Source organism: Falco cherrug, chromosome 3, assembly GCF_023634085.1.
Source record: "Falco cherrug isolate bFalChe1 chromosome 3, bFalChe1.pri, whole genome shotgun sequence".
NCBI lineage: Eukaryota > Metazoa > Chordata > Aves > Falconiformes > Falconidae > Falco > Falco cherrug.
This window is the reverse complement of record NC_073699.1, coordinates 60,547,470-60,574,691: the sequence shown is the minus strand read 5'-3', so window position 1 is coordinate 60,574,691 and position 27,222 is coordinate 60,547,470. Positions and strand designations below refer to the sequence as shown.

Below are 27,222 nucleotides of genomic sequence, written 5' to 3'. Positions count from 1 at the left end.
TATCTCATTTGACCTATCCATCTTCCATTTCAATCTAGTTGTTCCCAAATACAACTATTTTGCTTAGTCAAGGACATTTCATAACCAAATGTGTGTTTATGTCTCATCTGCCATACATCTGCCTTGCAAGATTATTGGGTTGTTATTGAAACAGTAGATTAAAAAGACCGTATGAATTACCAGGCTGACCTTACTACTATCATATTATTTTATTTCCCCCCCTTTTATTTTTTTCTGCTTTTCCTGATTGTAGGGAGGAATAGGCTAAGTTTTACAAGTGTCACACACGTTATGCCTGGAGAAACAAATATGTGACAATATATTTACATGACAGCAATCAAAATAATTGGCATTGTTTTGTCAGCTTGTATGTTATTTTATAGCACTGTCTGTGTCTTATTAAAGCTTTGTACAGCATGAATCCTTCAAGGTACTTTTCTGGATTTTCCAGTTAGAGAAATGGATCAAAGGAACACTTCAAGACTGGGAGCTTGTGATACCTCATTTTAAAGTGCTCACTGCTGGGATTTTTGTCTTAAGCCTGGAACTAGAATTACTGATGTTTCAAAAGGCAACATTGAATCAGTAACAGTGTTTAAACTAGAATTTGTTAGGTTTTGAATCGCAGTCACCTTTTTTCACTAATTCACAAAGAGATTCAATGTCACATTCTTGGACAAGTGATGGCAGCTTGTATATTTTTTTAATTGATGCTTAATAAAGTAATAAGTAGAATTTCTCATAAATAACCAAGAATGTTCAGTAACTGGAAATAGACATCCACAGACACTTAAATGCTTTTAATTGAATTTCTGTTTTTCATAAGTGGCAACTGATAACCTGTTTTTCAGCCAGAGGATTCTCTCAGTCTTCTTGGAAAAGAAACTCTACTGCTTAGCTCTAAATTTCAGAATGAAGCTAAAAATCTGAAGAAGAAAAGTGATGGTCAGTTCTTTAGAGTTCACATTTCTGCTTCTGTTTCTTTTTCTATATCCTGTTCTGTGAGTGGGTTTTTTTTCCCCAATGTGGGGGGGGTTTCATGGTTTTTTTAAATGAGCGTAGACTAAGGTAAAATATCTCATATTACTATATATGATTCTTATACATATTTTCATACAGTTAAAATTAATGTGTTATGGAGTCATGTAGTATTTTACTTTTTTGGGTAAGAATACAGTTTTTCTCTGTAAACATGTAAAAAACCGGTCTTCCCTGTAATACCTCACTTACCTCCAAGCAAGGCTTTTTTTAAATGGCTATTTTTCCAAATTTTATGAATTAAACCATTAGAGATCGTGCAGTAGAAAAAGGAAAAACATAATTCTTGAAGAAATCCATTCATTGAATTTTATCTAATAAATCATGGATTGCACAAATATGTAGGATGACATATTTAAACTATAATAATTTTTACTTGCTCTTTCTACACAGCTGAAATACAGTGACAAGCTGAGCTTTTTTTGTCTGTATAAATTGTCTTTTGGCTCACAGTCCCTCTACAAATTCCAAAGTCCTTTTGTTTTTTAATTACTCCAAAGATACCAGCAAGGCACTGAAGTCTGTGCCATGGAAATTCAAAAGCATTTAGAATGCAGACTTTGTGTAGGAGCAGAGGCTGGCCCTAAGGGAAACATTGGACAAAATTGGACAGAAAGTGAATGTTTCACAGAGATAAACTGTAACTCTAAAATAGTCTTTGCTTTTAATATCAATGGCTTTACAAATATGTATACTTTTTATGTAATTCAAATGGACAGAATGCATCCTTTTTTTGTTCCTTCTGTTCTACGTATTTTTATTTCTAGTGAGAGGATTCTGCAAACAGGTCACAAATATATAAAAGTAAAGTACTTTTTTTGCTCTTGTCAGATATCACAAAAAGTGAAAAACATAAAAATTTTAAGAGTTCTCAGATTCACAATCGTGGAATCGTTTTAATTTAAAGCCTTTTCTCAACTATGCTTCTACCAATTCTGCTTGATGGAATTGGCCAGAAAGGATAATTTTGAATGGAACAGTGCCCACAGGAGCTTATCTGTGCATTCATTTTGCATTCCTATTTGTAAAATGCTCCTTCTGTTGAAAAAAGCAAAAAAATTTCCATTGATTAAATAAGTGAATGCTTGCTAGGCCTATACAGAGAATTTGTGTGGGTTGTATAGCATTTGTTTATGCGTAGAAAAATCACAGTTATTTCTTCCAACAGGCCTTTTATTTGGATTGAATGGGTTGAACAAAAAGGTAGAAAAGATTCAGGAAAGTACTCATAAAATTGTCAACCAGCTTAATGATTCCCTGCTGAAACTAAGAGCATTGCCTAATGGTAAGTGAAATTTATATTGGCATTCTCCTTATTACAGAAGCGTCAAGTGCAATCATAATACAATCCTGTTCATTGTCTGACTGCAGAGACCTGTTAATAAACTATACTGGAGACTCATTTAGCCTCTTCCCTTACAAGGAATATTTTCCAATTTTTTTTAGTAAGCAGATGAAAACATAACTGGGTTATCACATAAGGTTTGTAGTCTGATCTCTATTTCACACTGCGTAAATAAATCAGGAGTTGCTCTGAAAGCAATATAACTACAACTCATGAGGAGAGTGTGAAGTCCTAATATATTTAATTCCATGTGGACAGAAACTTATATATGGAACCGTGAGGATCTGCTTGCTTTTGATAGCTTGTTTCAAATTTGTTTATGCTGCGCTGTGAATCTTATCATGTGCATCTAAATGTTTTCTTCTTGTAAATGCTGATTTCATTTAACCAATTAAAGCATTCTTCTGTGCTTTTTCAAAATAAAAGAATTCCCTTTAAAGAAAAAGTCACTAGTTTGGATAAAGGCAAGACCTACATTTCATGGAAACTGCTAGAGAAAATGTCTTTGGAGTTGTGGATAAGAGGGTCTGAAATACTTTGCAAACCTTAATAATGTTCTTTTTTAAGGTAGAAGAACACACATAAAGACCTCCTGTCAGGGTTGTTAGGTTGTACTGTATGTCCAGATTGGAATACTAAGTCCAAAGCTTTAAAATACCTGTCTTACAGCTCTGGCTCTTAACTCACACTGAAGGGTGGTATTAGTGATAAAGTTACGCTTCATATTAGTTGCAGGATGCTATCTAACGTAAAGCTACATATTGAAAATTAAGGCATTATCAAAACCATAGGACTGTTATCCTTAACTCACAGCTTGTCATTGTTTTATTTCAGTTTTGCTGTTACATTCTTGGAGTTTTCTCTTTTTTTTTTTTTTTTTTTTCTTTTTTTTTTTCCCCCCTCCCCCTGGGCAGAGACTTGTGGTGGCATTGCCCTCTCTATACAGTACTGCTGGTGAAGAAGGATCCCTTCAGGTCTAAATCAGGCCTTTTGTGCCAGCTGCAGCATCTTCCCACTATTCTGGGCACAGAGGGGGTGTAAGGGACAGGCTGACACTAAGTGATTGCAGCCCAAAGCAAAGGGTGTAATAGGCCTGCCTCACTAGCTTTCTGCATCATTCAAAAGTCTCAGACTAGTGACTCTGGGTACCAACACTCATGCCTGGAGCTTAAACACTATGAGCCTGATTTATTCATTTAAAATCTTCCATTTGGGATAGGCAGAATCAAGTTCCTCATCACTGCATTCTGTATCTGTATTGTATTCAGAGCTGGCCATGAAAAGTATGTAATTTGTCCTAGAATTCAGAACTTGGCTTAATCAAGTCTTTTGATCAAAAGACTTGAAAATCTAAACTGACAAGCTTAGTTTCAAGTTAAAATTACCGCAAATCTAATTATATGTGTGTAATATATTTTATTGTTATATACCTCTGTGTGCGTGCTTATCAACAAATGTAACTACATCTGTGGTTATACCCATATTTGTATCACCAGCTTGGGAACATTTAGCATGTTTTTTGCTCAGGACCATAGCCGTGGCCATTTTCCAACTTAATAACTGGGCAAGAGGAGTTGTATCAGCCTCATGGCATTCTCCATTTCACAGAAGGCAAACTTTGCACTCTGTAAGCTAGGCATATTCAACAGTTAAAGCAAAGTTAGATCACAGTAGGTCTTGGTTTGGAGTTCCCCTCAGCCTGAAGAATACAAACAAAACTATAACACTTACTATGAAAGAAATGGAACTGACAGCACTTTTAGAGCTTTGACTGTGTTTGTAACTGCATTGTTATGAAGCCAGGCGTTTATTACTCACAAGTATGTATGAAAGCTGTGAACTTTTTTAACTTGGGTACTGTGTTTCAGATACAAGGAAGTACATGCTTGAAGTGGAAGAGCTGGCTGTGTCTGCAAACACCAGTGCTCTGGTGGGTTTAAGTCACTTCGGGGATTTTAGTCAAAAGCTGCTGAATACTTCTTCTACATTGTCTCATGTTAATGACACATTGAGAAAAACTAGTGAACTTATAACTGATTCATCAAAAGCTGGTAAGTTTGCTGCTTCGTTACTCTTTAGAAATGTCACTGCTTACAGAAGCAGTACTAATATTCAATTTTAATAGGATTAAATATGAGTCTGATGGACTGGAATTTTCTTCCTAATATAATAAAAATGTGCTAACTTTTAAAAAGACTAGAGAAGTAACTAGAGAAGTCACATGGGATACCCTTAAGTATGCATATCCCTTACTGATGTTTAAAGTTGATCACAAAGTGATCAGAAACAGGCCACCTTGGCTAAGTATTTTAGCAACAAAAGGTGAATTTCTCTTTCAACCTGCCTCAACATTTTGTTTACATTTTGGCAGCAATCACAGCTGAAAAACAAGTTAAAGAAGTTGAAGCACAAGCAAGTCTTTTATTGGATAGGCTGAAACCTTTGAAAATGCTGGAGGAGAACCTGAACAGAAACCTGTCTGAAATTAAAGAACTCATCAGTCAGGCCCGCAAGCAGGCAGCATCTGTGAGTTCCATCATCCCAGACGTAACTGGGTTCACTTTCACTTTTAGCAGGGAAGTTCTTTGAGATAGAACCTAAAATTTACCGTCAAAGTACATGGTTGTTCCAGGGTCACACTAAAGCCCAAGAGCACTGACTGATGCTAAAATCATACTGGCAGGGCTGTTGGTACATTTTATGGTTTTAGTGTCAAGTTTCTTATTGCGTTTGTGAGTTTGTCAGAACAGCAAGGCAAACATTTATTTACTATTTCTTTTTGTTTCTTATAAAAATAATGAAATGCAGTATGTCAGAAAGCAATCACAGAGATATTTTGGTGAGAAGGCAAGTGAGGGGACGGTGGTGCCATTCTTTTTAGGACAAGATGTTAATTTCTGAGTTTATTGTAGAGATTGATGTGGGGTCCCCCCATTTAACACCAAATATCAGAATTTTTTTAGCAAGAGTGTTGAGCCTATCAATAAATTTGCCATCTATGCTCTGCCATGTCCATATGTTACTCTTTGCAAGAAGCTGCAATACATCCAGAATACCTTAAGACAAACAATATGTTTGGTTTTAAATCTCTGCTCCCCCCCTTAAAGACAACAGCAGTGAATCGGCTGTACTATGGACCTCGTTAAACTATGAGGGGAATATTCAATTACTTTGCCTTTACTATGGGTATGCTATTGTAAGGTTTAAGGAGGTTTTGTTTTAAAAAATAAAACAGCTTTCAGTTTGTTCTGCACATCTCTTTGATTATACTATTATTGCTTCTCTATCAGTGTACTGAACCTTAATGAATCCACTGCAGAAAAGAGGGAGTAGTATTTTCTGAAATGTCATAAACAACAGAAGTTCCTGGCAGGGTGAAGAGAAAGTATTAGCAAAATGCCCTTTTCCAGTTTTGAGAGTTTGTTCTGTTGCTTTCTAAACTTTTACTGGAGGAGAGAAACTATACATCTGTGTCCCTGTGCGTAGGCACACATGTGCTTTATGTATTTAGTTGTTACAAGCGTATTTAATGAAGTTGATGAAGTTAAGGCTTTTCTGTTATTAAAATGGGGTTTCTGTCATTACACCCCTAAGATGCTTGGAGTTTGGCTGCATTTAGCCTGAATCAATGTCCTATCAGTATGCTATAGAGTGTTCAAAGGAGTTAGTATGACAACAGGAATAGGAATTTCTCTACTTGATCTTAAGAAAGTTTAACTTGTATTCACAAATGTATTTTTTGAATAGTCTTATAAACTGTTATAAAACTTTGAAATTACCAGAATTATTGCAGACTGTCTGCCTTTTACATATTTTTTTTAATTTTGTATTTTTTTTCTCTCAACATAGACTAGAAATTGTTTCTCTTTTTTTTATTTTTAAAGGTTTTGAATTTGTATGTCTTGATTTTCTGATATTATTACAGTGGGTTTTACTGGTATATGGGTTCTAACTCAAGCTTTATTATTATTTTCTGTGGTATTGGAATAGTTTAATATACTGGCTTCCAATCTCCTAATTGAATTAATGAATTGTGACAGATTTCATTCTTTTGTAGTTGAGAATCTCTGTGTTAAGTGATAGATAACAAGGAGGTTGATAAGATCTAACCCAGGCAGCCTGAAAGTATCTCAGCAAATGGCTTGCATTTGTTGGTCAGAAGTATATATTCCACAAGAATGTACTGTGTACACTGAGACTTGTTTAGATTCCGTTTCCTCCTTTCCTCCTCAGATTAAAGTTGCAGTATCAGCAGACAGAGATTGCATTCGTGCCTACCAACCCCAAATTTCATCTATGAATTATAACACCTTAACACTCAATGTGAAAACTGCTGAACCAGATAACCTCCTTTTCTACCTGGGTAGCAATGGAAAGGTATGTTTCTGGCGTATATTTACTGAAGGTGATTGTAGTCAAATGTTTAAAATGACCATATTTTTTTTTTTCCTACTTGCCTTCAACTAAGTATCCAAGTGAGGCCTCTTGCAGACAAATGTGTTCACTAGAGGTGGGAATATTTTTGTCTTAGATGATTCTAAGGATCCTCAAATGTAGAAAATAAAAGCACCTGATTCCTTAGCATTATTTCTTGACCATGTCATGAAACTCCCCCTTCCTTTTCCCATGGTGTGTGTTAACCTTATGGAGTGTAATACTCTATGTTATGCTTTCATGTAGCATATTGGAGTATAATTTGCCTGGTATCACAGAGAAGGTACTTGAATTTGGCCCTCATGAGCATGCTGCATCCACCCACTTGAAAAGGAACATGATGGCTCCCTGCCACATCGCCTTCCTCTTCATTCCCTCTAATCCTAATAAATGCACAGCTATTAGCTCCTTGTGGCATGCTGTCATGTGATAGTACTTTTTCACAGACTGGTTGGTCACTTCACATGCACTCAGAAGTGCGTTTTTCTCTATGTCTAGATGTATGTGTACATCACGTTTTTCTGTATCTATAAAGAAAACATTCACCTACTTGTATATAAGCGGAGTATTTTTGTTTCATTAAAAGTAAAAATGATTAACTTACTGGGCCTCATTTTGCTAAAATCCATCTCCCACATTATGGGATGCAGGGACATGCATCTGGAAGAACTTTCTCAATGTCACATGTTAAAAGTACACAAACCAGGAACTAGACGTTTGATGCCATGCACTGGAGTAAGCCCTGCTATTTTTCAGACAGACTTCCTTGCGGTGGAGATGCGACGTGGTAAGGTAGCTCTTCTTTGGGATTTGGGCTCTGGATCAGCAAGAGTGGAATACCCTGATTTTCAAATTGACAACAACAAATGGCACAGAATACATGTAACCAGGTAATTAAAATGAGAATGGCATAAATGTTTTACACAAACCATCTTCTGAGTTTTCCAGTGACAACATTTTTCTTGTGCTTAACAAGAGAATCCAAGAGCATGTGTTGATTAAGCTTGGTGATTTCTAAAACTATTTATTAGTATTTGTATTGTACTTGGCAGGTTTGGAAAAACAGGTACAATCAGCATAGAGGAAATGAACTCCAATCAGAAACCTTCACCTAAATCTGCAACCTCTCCAGGGACAGCCAGCATACTGGATGTTAACAAATCAACCCTAGTATTTATCGGAGGACTTGGAGGACAAATCAAGGTAAATTCTGAGTTGAGCATTCTGTAAGATTTGTTATGTTTAAGACAGACTTTTCATATAGAAATAATTGCGTGAATTGGTTATTTCATCAAGAAATGTTCAGGTGCTCTGAACATAAAGCGGAGATGCAATAAGGGTGTTCTAGTATCCTGAAGTAATTACATGTTCTCTGGGAGTTTTTGCATCAAGTGTTAACCAGGACAGGCTGTGTGTGCATGCATGTTGCACAGACTTTACACAATGCATTTATTTTTTGTTTTCATTTTCCATGGGTCTTTCATGCCATGAGGCATGTAAGTAGGTCAAGGACATAGTTAGTTTACTTTTTTATTTGCTAGAAATCTAATCTATTATGATTTAAATGATAATTGTTAATAGTTATGCTAAAACATGTTTTTCTTTTATTATGATTTATATCTTACAAAGTTCAAGTTCAAGGAATGCACCAAACAAAAATTTGGCTGCATAATTTTCAGAGTGCTTAACGTTAATTGTATTCATGAAGTATTTCTTGTCATAGAAATCGCCGGCTGTTAAGGTGACCCATTTCAAAGGGTGCATGGGAGAGGCATCCCTGAATGGCAAATCTATTGGTCTTTGGAACTACATGGAAAGAGAGGGCAAGTGTAATGGCTGTTTTGGAAGGTATTTTTTCTCACTCTCTTTTTTTTGTAACACATTTAGACTAACTTACATCTGTAATATATATTTCTGTGTCAGCTAAAAATAACAAACTCAAGACAAATTGCAGCATTTCATTGATCATTAACTTACAGTTCAGAACATACTAATCTAAATGTGCCACTGGTGTCAAATAATCTAATTGTATGGAATTATATCACTTAATAATCACTCTCTTAGTTGAGTTCTATTGCTGTGGTCTGTTTTGTGTACTGAAAGTAGGGACTGCCAGTGAACCAAACTAGTTCGGAATGTTTTGCTTTCCAGTAATTTCCAGCAAGACAATTCATTTTTTTCTAGGATAAGAAGCAGTGTGAAGCACTCGTAAAAAAAACCAAAACAAAACAAAAACCCTGTCACAAAACTGTAGCCACTGAGCTTGCTACCGTTCTTGTAATTGTTGCGAAAGGGGATTGCAGACTGCACTATTTTTATGTTTGAGGAATTGAAAAGAAATATACTTGACCATATTCCCTTTTGCGGAATTTTCTTGTCTGAACAGCAGAGGGTGCTGCTTGATTGTATGAGATATTTTTTACAAGTCTATTGCAGGAAAAGGGGCTAATAGAACATTTAAGTGCAATGATGCAAAGCATTTTGATATATGGATGACGTGTTTTAAATAAGAGGATGCACAGTGTACCAGTTATTTTTCGCTTAAGAATTTTTTGGTTTTTTTCATACATCAAGGAAGAACGTTTTTTATCTCGTATACAATCTTGCTGTGGCTAAATCATGTGTTGTAAGATTCTATAGTGAAAGTGGCCTTTGGCTGGAATCCTTCAGTTATTCACAACATCAAGATCCAAGTCTTTCCAAACTTTCTGGTCATACACCCTAGGGGCTGCACCAACTGATCTAACTTTGCTTGTATTTTATATTAAAATTACTGGAAAAATACAAATCTTCATTATTTATCTTAAAATTTTAAACTCTGTTTTCTGATTTCATAGCCCACAAGATGAAGACACTTCATTCCATTTTGATGGCAGTGGATACTCCGTTGTGGAGAAGGCACTCCGCTCAACAGTGACTCAGATAATAATATTTTTCAGTACCTTTTCACCTAATGGGCTTCTTCTATATCTTGCTTCAAATGGCACTGTAAGAAAATGGATCAGATTCTTAAGCTGTCAAAAACGATATTTAGATCACTTGATGGTTTCTTGTGTTATTTTTTGCTTATGCATATTAAAACAAGTTATTATGTTTGTATAGATTATCAATGTGATTATATATCACTGTGATATAAACCAAAGGAGTAAAGACAGGAATCCTAGAGATAACTCTTTAGAGCAAATATTCACATATATTAATGGCAAAATTAAGCAATGAAAAGAATTCTCCATAATTTGTTTTAATTCTAGACTAAAATTAATGATTTTTTTTAATTAAAGGCAAGAAAAAGAAATGATAGGAAAAACGAACTAGTTCAATTGGAGGAACCTTTGCAGAATGTAAAAACTTTTGGAACTGAGTTTGCTGAAGGACACTATAATATTGCACAGGCATATTGATTTAAATCCATAAGATGGGAATTGAGTAAACTTAAATAAATAAAATAAAACTCCCTGAAACAGCAATATAACCTAGACCCATCTCCAGACCTTCATTGTCATGTTATGCAGTTTACCACATAGCTGGTGGTTTTCTTTTCCTGAAGGAGGATGAAGCTTTGTTTAGGTAGGGTTGTTTCAGAATCACTGCATTATTCATTTGCTTTGTTATGTACTCACTGCCTGAATACATTGGACAATGATATCTGACTTAAGTTTTGCAATGCAGAGGGGGCACTTTTAATAGAATTCAAAAAGTGTTTTTTACTGTTTAAAAAAGCTCTTTGCGTCTTGCAGAAAGAATATTGTATTGTTTGATCGTTATGCTAACAGTCAAATCAAATTACCCTCAACTTCATCCAAAAAAAAGCAAATGTGACATTTGTTATTTAAACCTTCCTCTGCTGAGTAATCAAGCCTCATGATGCATTTAAGTAAGAATAACAACAAAACTGAAAGACATCCTTGTGAGGTACATGTAACTTAATTTTCCTAAACATAGCGAAGAAAAGTCTCTTGGGCCTAACAAGTAGTCTAGGTACAAGAGTTACCAAACCTTTTTCACACAGTAGCCCAGACCTGTCAAGGATGCATCCTTTTGGAAGATTTATTTTTTTTAACTAGGAACTTAGTCTGTTCGTTTGTTTCTTTGGGTTTTTTTTCTTCCCAGAGAGATTTCTTGTCCCTTGAGCTTGTTGATGGCAAAGTGAGACTGACTGTTGATCTAGGTTCAGGACCTCTTGCGCTTACAACAGAAAATCGTTACAACAACGGAACATGGTATAAAATTTCATTCAGTCGGAACAAGAAACAAGGTAGGCTGCAGATTGAAAAAGCCAAGTGTCTGCACATTTACAAATGCATATATCTAAGATAGCCACAGTGAACATCACTGCAACTAAATCACCAGAATTGCACTTTTTATGCAGTTTTTTTAGTAGCCACACCTGTGTTAGTTTGCTTCTAGAAGGACAGCAGCGTAAATCTTTTGCTTGGTTTGGCACATCTTATAAAGAGCAGGTAGGGCAGAAGCCGCCAGACAAAAACATATCCATAGTCTTTAAAGGGTGAAAGATCTTTGTCCAAGTCTGTATACCAGTAATCATGTTTTCTGTTCTGTGTTTTAACAGTGTCTACTACAACAGTATTTTGGGGCCAATGCTTGGGAAGTAACACATTACAAATAATATCTGTTAATAGCTATAACATATTCTCATATATGTATACACACACACATATATTTATACACATATGTATACATACATATTATTTTTTTTCCTGTAGACTTCCCCAGATTTGGATTGCCAAAATGGCAGAATGTGTATTTGTGTCCTTCTCCAGATCTTTACTTTTTTTTTTTTTCTTTGCAGGAATTTTGGCAGTCGTAGATGCATATAACCTTAATTACAAAGAAACCAAGCAAGGAGAATCTCCTGGGGTTGCCTCAGACCTGAACCGCTCTGATAAGGACCCAATCTTCATTGGTGGGCTGCCAAGATCGAGGACTATGAGGTAAAGTGTCCTCTTGCTTTTCCCCCTTGGCTAGGAGTCTTGTAAGTAGAGGGAAGGACTTTAACAAATTCTGCTATCTCCACTAAAATTAGTGAAAATCAATGAAGTCTAAGGTCTTGTTTGTGTCCATGTGTACCACAGAATTATCTGTCCTTTGCCTTCAAACTCTAAATATGGTGCTTTTCACTGGTAGGTCTAACACTGCAGTTCAGATCAGAGATCAGCTTATGTTTTTTCCCTCCATGGGTGACTTCCATGACAGCAGCTGCCACAGTAGCCACCTGCCCTTTGTGTCAGAATGTGGCAAACATTCAGCACTGCTGCCTGGAATGGTGCTCCTTTGATCTCTCCCTGTGTGAGCCTTGTGTTTTCCAGCTGGCATTTATGAACAAAACTAAACTTCGGGATGAAAGTTCTACTTCAAAAAGGAATTCTTGTAATTCAGTTTTGAAACTTGGAACAGAGGAGAAACAATTGTGAACAGATCAACAAAAAATCATTAGAAATATATATTTTATAGCATGATTCTAGTTTTGTATTGCACATCCCTGCTGAACTTATAAAGTCAAATTTCTTCCACTGGCTTCGCTTGGAAAGGATGAACATGGCAAAAGAAAATCTAATTAAACTATCTTCATGCTCTTGACAATAAGGTGAATTCCAGGACTATATTGGTCTCTGTGCAGTTATTGCAGAGATGCAGACTTGTTAATCTTAGCTGGCATAGCAGCCTGTAAGGGATTACAGCAGGACAGCCTTAGATTCCTCTGACTTAAACCTGGAACCAAATTAGGCATCCTCCAGTCTTAAGACATGAAAAAGAATTACTAGGCAGTAGAGAGCTACAGTTACCCTCTCACAAAAAAGCCATTAAATTTCAGCTGAAGATTCACCTTAAAGTATTGGAAAATGACCTGACCTGGAAACACAGCACTACATACTTGTATGCTTCTGTTTGAGGACAATGTTATCTGACTCTTTTTAAGATCAGAATTAATATCTGCTAAGAGTAAAACCCAAATTAACCCATTCCATTTACACTAGGTCAACTGCATTCTTTGAAACAGATCACTTTTTCTTACTGAAGAGATTCCAAATGCTACTCCTTGGAAAAAAAACCCTTGTTTTGTTTTTCAGGAAAGGTCTTAATAGTAGAATGTATGTGGGATGCATCAAGAACCTGGAAATATCCCGTTCAACATTCGACTTGCTTAAAAATTCATATGGAGTGAGAAAAGGCTGTGTATTGGAGGTACGAAACTTTTAGGTTTTGTGACCTGACCGATTTTTATTGTTGTTGAACAATAAATAGCAAGGTTTTAGTGATTAATATAATGAATTGAAATGGGTTTGTCTTGAAAAGTTTTATCATCTGATCTATACTTGAATTTTATTTTCTTTTGTCTCACTGGGTGCTATGTAAGGACAAAGTCAGTAATTATTTCTCTTCCTCAAAAATAGCCTATTCGTAGTGTGAATATCTTGAGCAACGGATATATTGAGTTGGTACCTAAATCCTTAAGCCCAGAGTCAGAACTGATGGCAACTTTTGCTACAAAGAACAGCAGTGGCATCATCCTTGCTGGGCTCAGCAGGGGACTGGAAAAGCGACGACGTAGACAAGCACATTTGGCAAGTACTGAAAACAAAGGGTTTGGTTTGGTTTGGTTTTGCCATTTTTATTTTGCAATATCAAGTTTTTAGGACTGTAACTAGAAAAGAATGAGAAAGAAAAAAATATCCAGCTTAGGAAGGCCTAAGTACAGAAGCTAGGTGGGGAACAGAGGATATTCATTATAGCAGAGGAGAGGTGAAGGATCAGTTAGCAGAGACCTATTATACTTACTAGGACCCAGAATGCTTTTGCAACAAGGAGGAAAACTGCACATGAAATGCACACAGAGTATTACTTTCCATTTCTGTTAATCAGAAGTAGTTATTGAAAGATTTGAGATAAACATCTCTCTTGTATCTGGTGGACTGTTTTGGAGCTCCTAGAATCCAAGGACAAAGTCTTAGTAGGAATACCTGTCCCTCCTTATCTCCCTCTAAGGGGAGCAGTAGGGTGGTGGTGCTATAAAAACACTCCTGAAAAACTCCAACTGGCTGAACATGAGCCAGCAGTGTGCCCAGGTGCCCAAGAAGGCCAATAACATCCTGGCTTGTATCCAAAACAGTGTGGCCAGCAGGACTAAGGCAGTGACTGTCCCCCTGCACTGGGCACTGGTGAGGCTGCACCTCGAATACTGGGTTCAGTTTTGGGCCCCTCACTACAAGAAAGACACAGAGATACTGGAGCATGTCCAGAGACGGGCAATGAGGCTCGTGAAGGGTCTGGAGAACAAGTCACAAGTCTTATGAGCAGCAGCTGAGGGGACTGGGGTTGTTTAGTCTGGAGGGGAGGAGACTTGGGGGGAACCTTATTGTTCTCTACAACTACTTGAAAGGAGGATGTAGGCAGGTGGGGGTCGATCTCTTCTCCCAGATAGCAAGAGACAGAACAAGAGGGAGTGGCCTGCAGTTATGCCAGGGGAGGTTTAGATTGGATATTAGGAAAAATTTCTGCACTGAAAGGGTTGTCAAGCATTGGAACAGGCTGCCCAGGGAAGCAGTGGAATCACCATCCCTGGAAGTGTTTAAAAAACACACAGCTGCAGTGCTGAGGGACATGGTTTTGTGGTGGACTTGGCAGTCCTGGGTTAACGGTTGGACTTGATGAACATGAAGGTCTTTCCCAACCTAGATGATTCTATGATTCTACGAAATTTCCAGCTTTCATCTTTTCTGTTACAAGGCTTTACGCTCTGGGAGGTACCAATATAATGCCTACAAGTCTTTGAGTTTCATTAAAAAGTTTGTTTACAACAAAGTTGGAGGTAAATTTTTCCAAAGTATGTTCTATTTAAATACTGAATGAGTGACAGGAAATTGAGCTATGGTTAAAAATTAATCCTCTGATTAAATCCACAGCCCTTCTTTTCGGTCATGCTGATTGATGGACATCTTGCAGTGCATGTTAATGCTGGAGATAGAGCAAGTACTAGGAAAGTAGTTCTTCAGTCTGCTAATGGAACATACAGTGATGGACAAGAACACTCTGTCATCCTAATCCGGAATAAGAGGTACATGTGACTGCAAGCACTACTACCTGTTTAATTATTGTATGTTGTTAGTTCACTGTGCTCTCTGAGGAACTGCTTTTGTTAGCTCATTAGGTGAAATAATCAGGGCTGTGTTTTTCTGCAGATAATGCAGGTGTTCTGGTTTACATGGTTATTGTATATAGCAGTCAGCCACTGATGAAGCTGTCGTTAAAAGCTTTCAAAATCTCCAGACAGCTTGGAAGGAAAAACCTGAGGAAAAACTACTGGTAGGGAAAAAACCAACAACACAGCTATCAAAATAATTTAGGAAGATAGTTGACAAAGCTCTACAATTTACAAATTATCTAAAGAAGGAGGTCTTGTCATTTTAAATCATTGAAAGGATTATCAAAGTGATGGAAACTGCTAGAACAGGACAGTTTTGAATCTGAAAGGAGTGCTTTTCATTTGGAAATGAATGTCTAAGGCATTTGTTGAATGTTTTCCCTACTTTATAATTTTCAGGATCATAACTGTACAGGTGGATGAAAGTAACCCTGCAGAACTGAGGCTTGGTCCATCAGCAGAAATGAGCCCCATGAATATTTCTAACTTCTATGCTGGTGGCGTTCCAGCAGAAGAGGTCATCTTTGGGCTAAAAATGGCTGGCTCCTTCTATGGCTGTATCAGCAATCTTATTTTTAACAAGGAGTAAGTCAGAGGGGTAACTGCCCTGCTTTGGAAAAACCTGTATAGTAATTATTAATTGTAGTTTGTAATCTCCTGCATGACATTTCTCCATTTGCCTGAGTTCTAATGTAAGACAAGCATGGTACTGATGAGTAACAGGCAGAAAATTAATATTGCCAGCTACATTTCCAAATAGTATTAAAAATGTCTTTAATGTCTATAGAGATGCTGCACAAAATGCAACTTTCTCTACTATAGTTCCATCTGCATTCATAGATAGAATATTTTTCCAATAATTTTGTCTATTAATATTGTACTATGGACAGATCATTTGTTACTTCTCAGTCTTCTTGTCCCGGCATGCCACTTCCTTCCCTTTCTCCTATTACTAGTGAAAGACCCTGTAAAATGTTCTCTTTGTGCTTGGAAAATGTTGGAATTTGGGATTTCACCTCTTAAAACGTAGGTGGTTTTAAATCGCAGGCCTTTGTATTTCACCACTTCCATGAAGTATGAACATGTGGATATGGACAACTGCTTTTTGTCAGAGAAGCCTAAACCACCCATACAGCCAGAAGATATTGAGATTCAACCTGAGTTTCAGGCTTTACCAGCTCCCCTGAGGCCTCTTACAGATACAAAAAAAGTACGTGTTACAGCAAAGCTTTATTGACTCTTCTAGGAAAGTGTTCAACATCAAGATGCGTTTTAGCTTTGTGGAGAATTTTTCAAAGTACGGACTGTGTATATTTGCTTCTTCTGTAGTATGGAATGGTTCAGTGAACGTAGATTTGAAGTTACTATTTTTTATAGTAAAACTGTGGTATAAACCTTTATGGTAGGTAGCCTGCTGGCCTTTTGGAAGCAAAACGTGGTTAGGTTTATCATTGTTCAGGCAGCAACACTAAAAAAGAAAGAGAAAGTGGAGTGATGATCCCCCAGCAGAAGGACTTGACAGTAACTATTATCTTTATTGTGTTCTGCCAAAGTGGCTCAGTGCTGAGATTTGCCTTAGCTGTGCAGTTCAGCATTCACATGTTTCTGGTCACACACATGCAATCTCTGCTCTGTGTCAAAGAGGAGGCACAAACCATTCCAGAGACACAGTGTCTGAATGCATCTTACATGGCGCCTGTTTCCCCTCACACAGTCCCTGTTCCCAAGAGAGAAGGCAGCATTACTTCTCTCCTTCTGCAGCTGCACTTCTTTATAATGAAGTGTTTCCAAAGCATCCTGAAATCATTTTTCTGTGGCAACAGAAAGCAAGATTTTATACAGCTGTGGCTATAAAAAGAAATAAACCATCCTCCTTAGAGCTAAAGTATAGCTTTGGCTCATACTCTGTTACTCAGCTCTCCATCCACCAAATCATAACAAAAATGTGCGTCCTCACTAAATGGAAAAATATTTCTATCAAGTTTGTGAGATTTTCATGCTGCAATTCTGTCTTCCAGCATTTTTTATCAAAAGGGCTATCAATTAAGACAAATGGTGAATAAATACTTCAAACTACAAACATTTCTCAGTAAAAAAGACCAGTACTGTCTATGAGACTTAGTTTAGTCATTAGAACTAGTTCTTTCTGAGCCTAAAGATAGCTCAGAGTGGTTGGGAGTTTAGGTAATTGATGTTGCTATATGTTTTGTGGTTATTATCATATGGCTCAGTTTTGCTCCTTAAAAAGTTCTGCATAGGCACATTGCCATTCAGCACTTGCTTGTCAGCACCTGATACTATTCTTCTTAATAAAGTCCTTTCATTAGCAGGTAGTTTGTGCCAAAGATGAACTACCTGATCATGTTCAAGGTGCTCATCAGTTTGGACTTGCCAAAGGCAGCCACTTGACACTGCTCTTCAGTCAGTCTACTGTCAGAAAGAAGTGAGTATATCCTGAATCACACATGCACACGGTGTGTTGTCTTCAGCTACAAGAAGCATTCATGATGGTTTTCATGACTGACCACTGCATTACCAGCTTTGAACATGGCTTTTGCTTCAGGTTTCTGTGGGTTCCTCATGGAAGAAGGTATTAAGACCACCACAGCGTAATTAATGTCTTTCCCAGGTTTGTGGTCATGAGCTTGACTCATAGTCACATTTTCTCTCCTCAGACTTAAAAGCCCCACTGTACCTCCTGTAAGTATTTTGATTTCTATTTTCTACATACAGAGCTCAGCTGGTCCCTGCTTCTTTGACTGATGCAGATAACATCTTGCCCTCTCCTCTGGATTTTCTACAGTTGCACCTTCCATGTCTGCTTCATTCCCCAGGTCACTGAAGGAGATAAGACTACTAAGAAGAATCATTCTTTGAGACTTAATGTGTGATAGCCTCTCTGCCACTCTTACTTGTTTGAGGGGCTCCCAACAATGTCTCCAAAACACAGCCTGCAAGCCATTTGCATATGATTCCTTCCACTCAGGAAGCCTCTGCAGGCATTGAGAAAAGAGCTTTTTTTCCTTTTTGTAACTATTGAACATAAGGACGTTGCAGAGGATTGATGCTATGTAGTCTATACCTAGTGTCTCCATAATAAATGATGCAATCAGCTTCTGTACCTCTTAAGCCTCCCTCTGTTCTGTCTGCCCATTATATCCCAGCAAGCCTGCCTGATAGTAATGGTTGCCATCACATTATCCTGGAATTTGTTCCTTTCCTGAGGCAGTAGGCAAGCGTGCAGTCACAAAGAGCTGAGCCTGTCTCTCTTCAAGACCAGCTCAGTCTGTGACAAGCACTTTTACTGTCTCTGATAGGTACAGCACTGATTTCTATTAGGAAATACATTATAGGTCATGCTTTCTTAGAATCAATGCAAATTCTTACGTTTCTGCCCTTTGTAGTAATAAGTTTCCTTTCATAATAATAAATTGGTTAAGGCTGTTCTCTGCCTCCAAGAAAGCTTTTTATCAATGCAGTCCGTAACACTGAATTTTTATTGTCTAGGCTTTCTGTCCAGCTGAATCTCAGGACCTTTGCCTCCAGTGGCCTGATTTACTACATGGCTCACCAGAACCAGGTTGATTATGCAGCCCTACAGCTTCATGGGGGACAGCTCCATTTCTCATTTGATCTAGGCAAAGGAAAAGCAGTAGCTTTTCATCCTGCTGTTATCAGTGATGGAAAATGGCATACGGTAGGTAGTCACCAGTCTTGTACTCCATTTTCTCTTCCCTGAAGTTACTGGGGTGGTTCTTCCATACCTTTCCTGTATGCTTTCTGTGTGGCAAAGGCAAACAAGTTTTAACTCAGTCATGAGACCATTCAGATAACTTGTGTTTGAGTATAATTATTTGCTTTTAAAATTATAAATTATTCATTAATTCCAGCATCCAACTCCTGTCAAGTACGTCAGATTATTTAGAAATAAAATAGTTCACCAACCATGTCATCTTCAATGGAGGAGAAACCAACAGAGAGGTCTAGACGCTCTGACTTTTTCTACAGAGAGCTTTCCATGCACTATGTCTCCAAAGAGGTGCAACTGACTGTGTGACAGGGGGAAAGAGATTTGTGGGTGCAGTTTCTCCCTTATCCCGCTTATTACTTAACACCTGAGCATGTCATACCAGCTAATGCTAGCAGGGAAGCACTTTCCTTTCCTTTTCTTGGTTGACGCAACATGAGAAAGGTAGACTTCTAGAATGAATGGAGGCTGGAGGGTGAGGACTTGGCATAAGGAGAATTTGAGGAGAAATTATGGCTACAGCTTTTAGGTGTTACCTAGCATTCAGGGCCTTCTGAAAGGCTCCGTGTCAGCCTCTGTTGGCCCCGTTCCTCTGAGCGACCCCCATGCTGCTAGCTCTGGCAGCTAGCATTTCTTCATGAGAAAGGACTGTGATGTCTGCACGAGTTTTAAAAGCAACTCTGACCAGGTACTTTCTGACACAAATCTGCCACCTCTCCTATGTGCCTTGGGAATCAGCAGAGTGTTATTTTTGCTTTTCATATATAATCAGCAGAAGAAAACCCAGCAAAAACTAACATAAAGCAAATGTGAACTTCCGTCAGGGAGAGCTATCACAGTTAAGCTCTGTTGCCTACCCTGAAAGGACTAACGGTCCAGGATTTACAGCTGCATGTTTAAAATTAAATACACTCATGTAAAACTCATACTCATGCTATCCACTTTTTAAGAGATGAACAGATTTCATATGAGAGCTGACCTACCTTTAACACCCAGGACGTAAAAACATGAGTTTGAACCTCTTTTTGGAGGCTGAGCCACACCACTTCACAGCTGGGGTTGATTACTGAAGTAGCTCTACAATCAATTTAAGCTAATATGCTTTGCTGCCGAAGGAAGCACTTCTTTCCATTCCCTGCCACCTGCTCATCTCACCCTGCTGTACCGCTCAATCCCCTTAGCGACCCAAATGTTTGTGAAACCTCATGTTGGACCTGGTTAGGATTCTGAGTGGGGCTAAAAGTAACCATGGAAGAATAAATGACTAGCCGACTTCAAATACAGTCCCTCATCTGCACGTAATTGCTTTCATCCAGGGAAGGCATAGGGGCATGACCAAACAAGATGGACAGAACTGGAAAGCTTTTTGGTCATAACCAGTTCAGCACTGCCCATCACAAAATTACAACATAGGAGCATGCACTTCAGAGAGCTAACATGGCTCAGCTGGTGAGCAGCACAATAGTCACAGAAGACTAGCACAGTACTCCCTTCTTCAAACTCAGTGATGTACTTATATCCTAAGGCAATAAACTAGTGGTGTTAAACAATGATTGTTAAGATGCTGAAAACTTATGCAGGACAACATGCAATCGTTGTGAGCTGTTGAGGAGGTGAGCAAGAGTTTAGCTGCTCAGTTGCATTCTGAAATGACCTCAGCCTCACAATGAATTTCAAGAGGATGCCTCAGTACAGTATGTCAAAGCAATCTTACCACTAAAAAATTATCTTGCTTCTGTTGCAAATGATGACTAGGTAACTGTTTCAGCTTACTGATTCATGTTTGCGTGCTCTCATTTTTGCCAGATAAAGACGGAATACTTCAAAAGAAGAGGTGCAATCATTGTGGATGGACAGGAACTGGTAGCCGTCAGTGCTCTGGGAGATGGTAGCACTTTGGATGTGGAGGGAAAGCTGTACTTGGGGGGACTCCCCTTAGACTACGTGCCAAAGAATCTTGGGAATGTAAGAAAGTTTGTGGTGGTGGGGTGTCTGACATTTTGCAATGCTAGAATGAGCATATTGCATCAAACCCATCTAATTCAGTATCCTGTCTCTTGATGGGCAAAAAAGAAGTACTTAGGGAAAGAAACAGCAAAGAAAGTAATGACACTTTACCAGATCAATCTTTCCAGCTTTCTAAAGCTTGGCAACTCTAGCTAGAGCTTGTATCCTTGTGTTTTAATAATAGTCCTTAATATATTTTTTTCTTCTATCAATCTCTCTGTTAAAAATAGATGAAGAATATATATTCCTGTGTTTCATAGTATAAGATAAAAATATGTCCTAAATATCAAACATTTTGGTACCTAAATCCTATTGCATTCAAATAGGAATTAGGTGCCTTTAAATAATCTCTGAAGGGCTGACTTCACCTGTCTGAGGTTAAAGCATGCTTTTTACACATGGTTTTAGAGGGTACGTTATTGTTGCCTGTCTTCTTGGTCAGCTGTTATCTCAAGGAGGATTCCAGTGATGATAATGTTTCTCAATTCCTGAGCACACTTCCTTCATCCATGCTTTTTAATTGGATAATGGAGCTAACAATATTTTAATACTTTGGGCCTGCAATTGCTGAAAATAGTAATAGTGGGAAATTCTAATGAATCTTTTCTTCTGGATAGAACTCTGGCAATCTATACTTGCAAAATGTTGTACAAAATCTTGATTTACTTGTTAATTTGCTGAAGCACGTTTGGAACGTCTTTAGCTGTTGGACATATTGCTGCTCACATTCAAACAAATACAATTCTTTCTATATGTTAGAGTATAAACTGTGTTTCTAAACAATATTGATTTTGACTTTGTGTACGTTTGCAACCTTATATAAGTATATGTAATAATATAATTTTAATTCCATAAATATTTTGGATCCTGCCGTGTTTTGTTTAGAGAGTTTTTTATTTACAATAACGTCAAGTGAATCACTAAAAGAGCATTGCAGCAGTTTGTATTACACATTAACTCTTACATTTCAATATGCTTAGGTGACTCACAGTATTCCTGCCTGCATTGGTAACATGACGATTAATAGCAAACCACTGGACAATGAGAGCCCTGTCTCCATCTTTGCTGTGAACAAATGCTATGTAACAGTGCAGGACGGTACTTTCTTTGATGGGAGCGGCTTTGCTGCTCTTGGTAAGTGTCATTAAATGAAAGCATTACCTTGCTGAATTAATGTTAATGAAAATATATTATTTTTAGGTCCTGCTGGAACTATCTGTAATTAATTGACTCTTCACACAAAGAGTTCATGTCATGCATATGTATTTCTAACGGGGTGCCTTTACTCCATACATCCCAAAGTGGTAATTTCTGCAAAGGGCTGTCTTCCGCAAATGAAAGAGCTAATGGTACTAGTACTGGGAAAGAAATGAATTACCTCTTTCTTCAGCTAAGAATATCCATGTTCATGATGTTAAGTTCTGTTGAAAGGTATGGAGATAAAAGACGTACAGGACTTATGCGGTAGCGTGAAGGATTACATCTGTACTCTTTACTGTTTCTTATGAATGAGACAGAATATATTAAATTAAATTAATTGAAAGAAAGCTTATTTGGGAATTTATCTTTCCCAGTATAAAATGTGAATTACGACTTCGGAAAACTTACTTTCCGGAGGTTCTGCAAGGTTGTACCCCAGCAGAATAATCAACAAGCTTTTTAGGCCTTTTAATGACAGTGTATATATTCTACCTTGTAATGTGGTTTACAAGTCTTCTGATTGAAGCTTACAACTTCTTTTCAGTCAGGGAAGGTTACAAAGTGCGGTCTGATGTGAACATCACACTGGAGTTTCGTACAACAGCGGTGCATGGCGTTCTTCTTGGGGTTAGCAGTGCTAAGGTTGATGCCATTGGACTGGAGATTGTAAATGGCAAGGTAGGGTGCCCTGTGCTAGCACACTCATTTCACAAGGCTGGCTTAAAACTGGCAGACTAGAACTGTTGGGTAGCACTACATAGACACCAGTGAAATGTGATGGAGGCAAAATGTCTAAACCAAGTCCCCACGGGACTAGTATGGGACAGACTTTTCAGTCTCGAAGTTTTTCATCATCATCACATGATAAAATGTGAGATTAGCAGAAGTCACTGGAACTTTTTGCCTTTTTAATTAGTGTGATTTATATTAGTCTGCAGCCACTGTGACCTCCTGTACTACGAATCTTGTATGTTAGACCAAATTTATACCTTTCTTGTCGCTTAATACTTTTTTCTGCCATAGAGAAACACTTGTCCTTGATAAACATATCATTGCATGTAGAAAGCACACAGTTTTATAGTATCTTTTTCAATATTCATGAACAATTATCTCACTCTCTACTTCTACTGGCCATTATGCTCCATAAACCTTTTAACAATCAATACATAGTTCTCCACTCATGTCCTGCATAAAAAATGTATACTTAATTGCTCCTAAGTGTTTCCTTTTCTTTGAAATAGCTCATTTTTTATTCAAAATTTCCTAGCTAGAGACAGTGTTAAATATCACTGTTTCTGTGGGACATACTTTCTCAGTTAATATTTGCATATTAATCCTCACCACAGAGTTGAGGAAATATCTACTGCTTTGAAAAATAAATACATGAAATAAGTCAACACCTGTATTGGCAATGACAAGTGCTTTCAGTCCATTCTCTTTCTCTTCAGTTAGAGTGGATCTTCTTTCAGATCTGAGGTCTCTTTGCTTCTGTGACTTGATTTGTATTTGTAAGAAACATTGAAATCACGGATGAAGTGTACCAAGCTAACCTAATGGACCATTGCATTGATAGATCTTTCAGGTTTTAAAGATATTTCAATAAGGACACACTCTGTCCATCAAAGTAAATACTAGCTTTGCATAATGACCAAACATTTATTAAAATGGAAATCTCTGCACCAGCATGATTGTGCTTTTATCTAGGCAAATTAGTTCATGTATTCTTACTTTATATCTATCTTTATTGGCATCTGGCTGTTTATACAGGTTTTATTCCATGTCAACAATGGAGCTGGCAGAATAACAGCTACATATGAACCAAGAGGCACAAATAGTTTGTGCAATGGAAAATGGCACAAGCTTCAAGCAAACAAAAGCAAACATCGCATTTCACTGATAATTGATGGGAATTTGGTTCAAACTGATAACCCCTACATCCAGTCAACATCTGCAGATACAAACAATCCCATTTATGTTGGAGGCTATCCTGGTAGGTACAATAATATTTCTCTTCCCTTCATTCCCTCCTGCTCTCAGTCTCTCATAAGAATGATTCTTAACACATGCCCTCTTTTCCACCCCTCCTTTCTCCTGTCCTCCCTCTCTTCCCCTGTTTCTCTCACTCTGATCCATGAGGTTCATGATTGAATTATAAATCATAATTACCATTTTCCACTTTGTTCCTGAGATCACAACGTATTAATATTTGTGTATATTGTCTTGGTGGGGGACTGCATTTAACTGTTGAGTTTGTTGGCAAGATCAATGGAACTCCTATCACTTTCCTACACAAACGTGCTCCTTAGTTTCTGAGAAGGATTTCCTCCACATGGTTTGTCTTTCACAGTCTCTCTCAGACTTCACAACATCTCTGCCTGTGTATGCTGAGGTGCGGTTCTCTTGCAGTCAGACTCATATTAAGGCTTTCCTTTACATTCATTTAAGTAAGGTTTCTATAGTGCTTTTCTTTGCTTTATTTTGGCTGATATTCCGTGTCATGGGCTCTGCAGACAGAAGTCAAGCTGCTGGAGATGAACATGCATTTCCCTTGTTCCGTGCAAATTCCTTTCTGAAATTTGTCAATCATGCTACAATGGTAATATAAAAAGATAGTAACATGAAAAATATAAAATTTAATTACTTTTCAATTAGTTGTACAACTCATTAGCTGATAATTTGAGCTAAGACAATGTATTCATCAAGAGGATTGAGTTGTGAAGGTTTCACCTATTTGCAGGCATGATTTTTAATGAACACATCAGTACTGAGAGTAGGCTTCACATGATTTTGAATATCTTATGATTCTAAACATAGCATAAAATGTCCATATTCGTTTGTCTCTGAAACAGCTGTTACAGTTTATCAGTTCAGATATTTCCATTTGTGTGAAAACAGAGTGATGAGGTCTAAAGGGGAAACTCAGCTTTTAAATATTTGGAAAGCTTCAGGGATAATAGCTTGAAATGTTACAGAGCCTTCTGTTGGACAAGGTTTTGGTGCTTTATGGAAAATGAATTAACCAGATCTTGAATAATATTTGGTCTTCCTTGAATACTAAATGGCCTTATCAACATCTTGTGAACTCCTTTTTTTTTTTTTTTTTTTTTTTCTTCCCAATAGGGTAATGTGATACTATTGCTCTTTCAGTGCTCCATCTGTAAAGATTAGGGTTCATACAGAAAGAAATTCTTCAGTTTAGTACAGTACTGCAGAAAAGGAATGAATTGTTTCACAGGTTCTATGGAAAAAAAACAGTTGGGCTCTACCAACCTCATGATTTGCTTTGCTGATGGAGTCCATGACATCTCAGCTGTTGCTTCATATTCTGCCAGTTTCAATTTTAACATGGAAGACACCTATGTAGGGTGGCTTTCTCCTCCCTTCCCCTTTCTTATCTCTCATTGTTCCCTGGGACAACTTATTTCTGCAAACTCTGCACAAGTTATCCCAGTGCATGGCTTACGCTTGAAGGCAGCAGTGGCTGTCTATGGTGGGATGTCCCAGATGATCCAAATGCTAATTGAACTTGGTGCTCCTCGGGAAGGAGGGGAAGGAGTTGAATAATAACCTGGATCTTTGTATTGTTTCAGTTCACTGGAAATAGATTCTACATATTTCAATTTGTTTTTCAGCTGATGTGAAGCAAAACTGCCTCACGAGCAAGAGCTCATTCCATGGCTGTTTGAGGAACCTCGTGTTAACCAAGGGCCAACAAGCAGAGTTGTTTGATTTCAGCAGAGCTTTTGACCTGCGTGGAGTCTTCCCTCATTCCTGCCCTGGGGCTGAGCACTGAACTGCAGCAAAGCCTGTCTGGACTGAGAGAGGGTTTTTTTGTTGATCTGTTATTTTTCAGTCCCATTTCATAATGAAAAGAAGAATTGGTGAGAGCCTGCATCTCTTTGATTTTATGGCTGTTTTCCAACTCAGGACATTTATTTTTTTTTTAGCCAGAAGCTCTATGTCTGCATTTTAACTAAATGGTTGTAAACAACAAATACCTCTGCCACAAATGTTAATGGCATTAATTGGGTATTTTTCTTTTGGGAATTTTTATTAATCAGTGTTTACAGTATGTTTTCTTTTGATTACTTGACAGTATTTCATTATCTTGTGTGGTGCTCATTTTATAAAAAGGTAATAATTTTGGACCACATAGTAAAATCACAATAAACTATGCATAATTTCATGTAGTTGAGTCATCTGTACGTTTCAGTTAGAAAGAGCCAGAAGACTAAAAAGTGAAAACTACAAGTGGATATAGTCCAGCAGAGGGAGCAGGAGACTAAAGGCATAATTTTGAAGGTTTGGGATTCAAAGTCTAATGAATAGAATTTTCTTATTTATACTTTATGTGGTAGCTCAAATCCCTTTTCTTCCTGCTTTAACATCCAGTGCTTCCAACCCCCATTATAGCTACATTGCATAGGAGGATTATGTTCCCATTTATGCCTTCATGTAATTGGTGGCAAGACAAGCAGCAACTCCATGGCACAGAGACATGTATGAAGTGTCATGCTGGTGAAGAAACAATTTGGGTATGGTTTGGGAACAACTGTATTTTGGCAATGAGAATGAATGCATCTTGGGAAGGCAGTATTTCTTGCAGGACACAGGGAAGTAACTTGGTGCTCTGAGATTCCTAATTCACAGGCCAGTCAGAAGTTCCATCTTTATCTGTTTTTGTAATGTGCTCATCTCTGTTTCTAAAATGAGTCTTCAGGTAGTTGCACTTGAGCCAGGTTTGGGGGGCACGCGCTCGATCGGACTCAAGTAAGGACATCCATTCATCAACTGCCCAGATCATTGAGCAGTGACAGACACATCTCATACTTGAAGATGCATCTGTAATAAACATAGTTTTTTACAAGTCACTTCCATCTCCTTCTTTCTCTTAGAACTAGAAGTATTTTTGTTTCCTCCTTACAGTTTTGTTTGGCTTTGACTACGCATTTTTACAATTCCTTCTAAAGTCATTTTTGCTCTATGTATTTCATACTAGTTTAAAAAAGACTGCCTCAAATGAAGCCACAAAGCAGTTTGTCATTGATTTCAATGAGGCAGGAGACAAATCACTGTCATTTTATGTCTTGCATTGAGGTAGTCCAAGAGAAGAGCTCCTGGAGCAAAGAATTCTCCTCCACTTGAACAGGGATGGCAGAATGTGGTCCTTTGTGTAGCTAACTGCTCAGGTGCTATAACAACATAGTTGCTTTTAAGACAGACTCACCACTGCTTTTTGCAATTGTTGTCGCTTGCTTCTATCCAGAAACCATGTATTTAGATTTGAAG

At 37.8% G+C, this 27,222-nt stretch overlaps 1 protein-coding gene across 1 annotated transcript in view; it reads left to right on the top strand.

The window, feature by feature from the left end:
* The window catches only part of LAMA1 (laminin subunit alpha 1), a 108,143-nt gene extending 80,999 nt beyond the window's left edge, over positions 1 to 27,144 (top strand). The window contains exons 41-63 of the mRNA XM_055704740.1: positions 852 to 945; positions 2,207 to 2,323; positions 4,252 to 4,434; positions 4,755 to 4,909; positions 6,617 to 6,760; positions 7,574 to 7,707; positions 7,870 to 8,020; positions 8,541 to 8,665; positions 9,655 to 9,805; positions 10,928 to 11,072; positions 11,628 to 11,769; positions 12,907 to 13,021; positions 13,231 to 13,401; positions 14,740 to 14,891; positions 15,378 to 15,563; positions 16,026 to 16,188; positions 17,309 to 17,421; positions 18,486 to 18,675; positions 20,533 to 20,691; positions 21,714 to 21,867; positions 22,478 to 22,611; positions 23,701 to 23,923; positions 25,566 to 27,144. Of these exons, the coding sequence (XP_055560715.1) occupies positions 852 to 945; positions 2,207 to 2,323; positions 4,252 to 4,434; positions 4,755 to 4,909; positions 6,617 to 6,760; positions 7,574 to 7,707; positions 7,870 to 8,020; positions 8,541 to 8,665; positions 9,655 to 9,805; positions 10,928 to 11,072; positions 11,628 to 11,769; positions 12,907 to 13,021; positions 13,231 to 13,401; positions 14,740 to 14,891; positions 15,378 to 15,563; positions 16,026 to 16,188; positions 17,309 to 17,421; positions 18,486 to 18,675; positions 20,533 to 20,691; positions 21,714 to 21,867; positions 22,478 to 22,611; positions 23,701 to 23,923; positions 25,566 to 25,726 (3,462 nt within the window). The 3' untranslated portion in view covers positions 25,727 to 27,144. The remainder of the gene's footprint in view (positions 1 to 851; positions 946 to 2,206; positions 2,324 to 4,251; positions 4,435 to 4,754; positions 4,910 to 6,616; positions 6,761 to 7,573; positions 7,708 to 7,869; positions 8,021 to 8,540; positions 8,666 to 9,654; positions 9,806 to 10,927; positions 11,073 to 11,627; positions 11,770 to 12,906; positions 13,022 to 13,230; positions 13,402 to 14,739; positions 14,892 to 15,377; positions 15,564 to 16,025; positions 16,189 to 17,308; positions 17,422 to 18,485; positions 18,676 to 20,532; positions 20,692 to 21,713; positions 21,868 to 22,477; positions 22,612 to 23,700; positions 23,924 to 25,565) is intronic.
* The last annotated feature ends 78 nt before the right edge of the window (positions 27,145 to 27,222 follow it).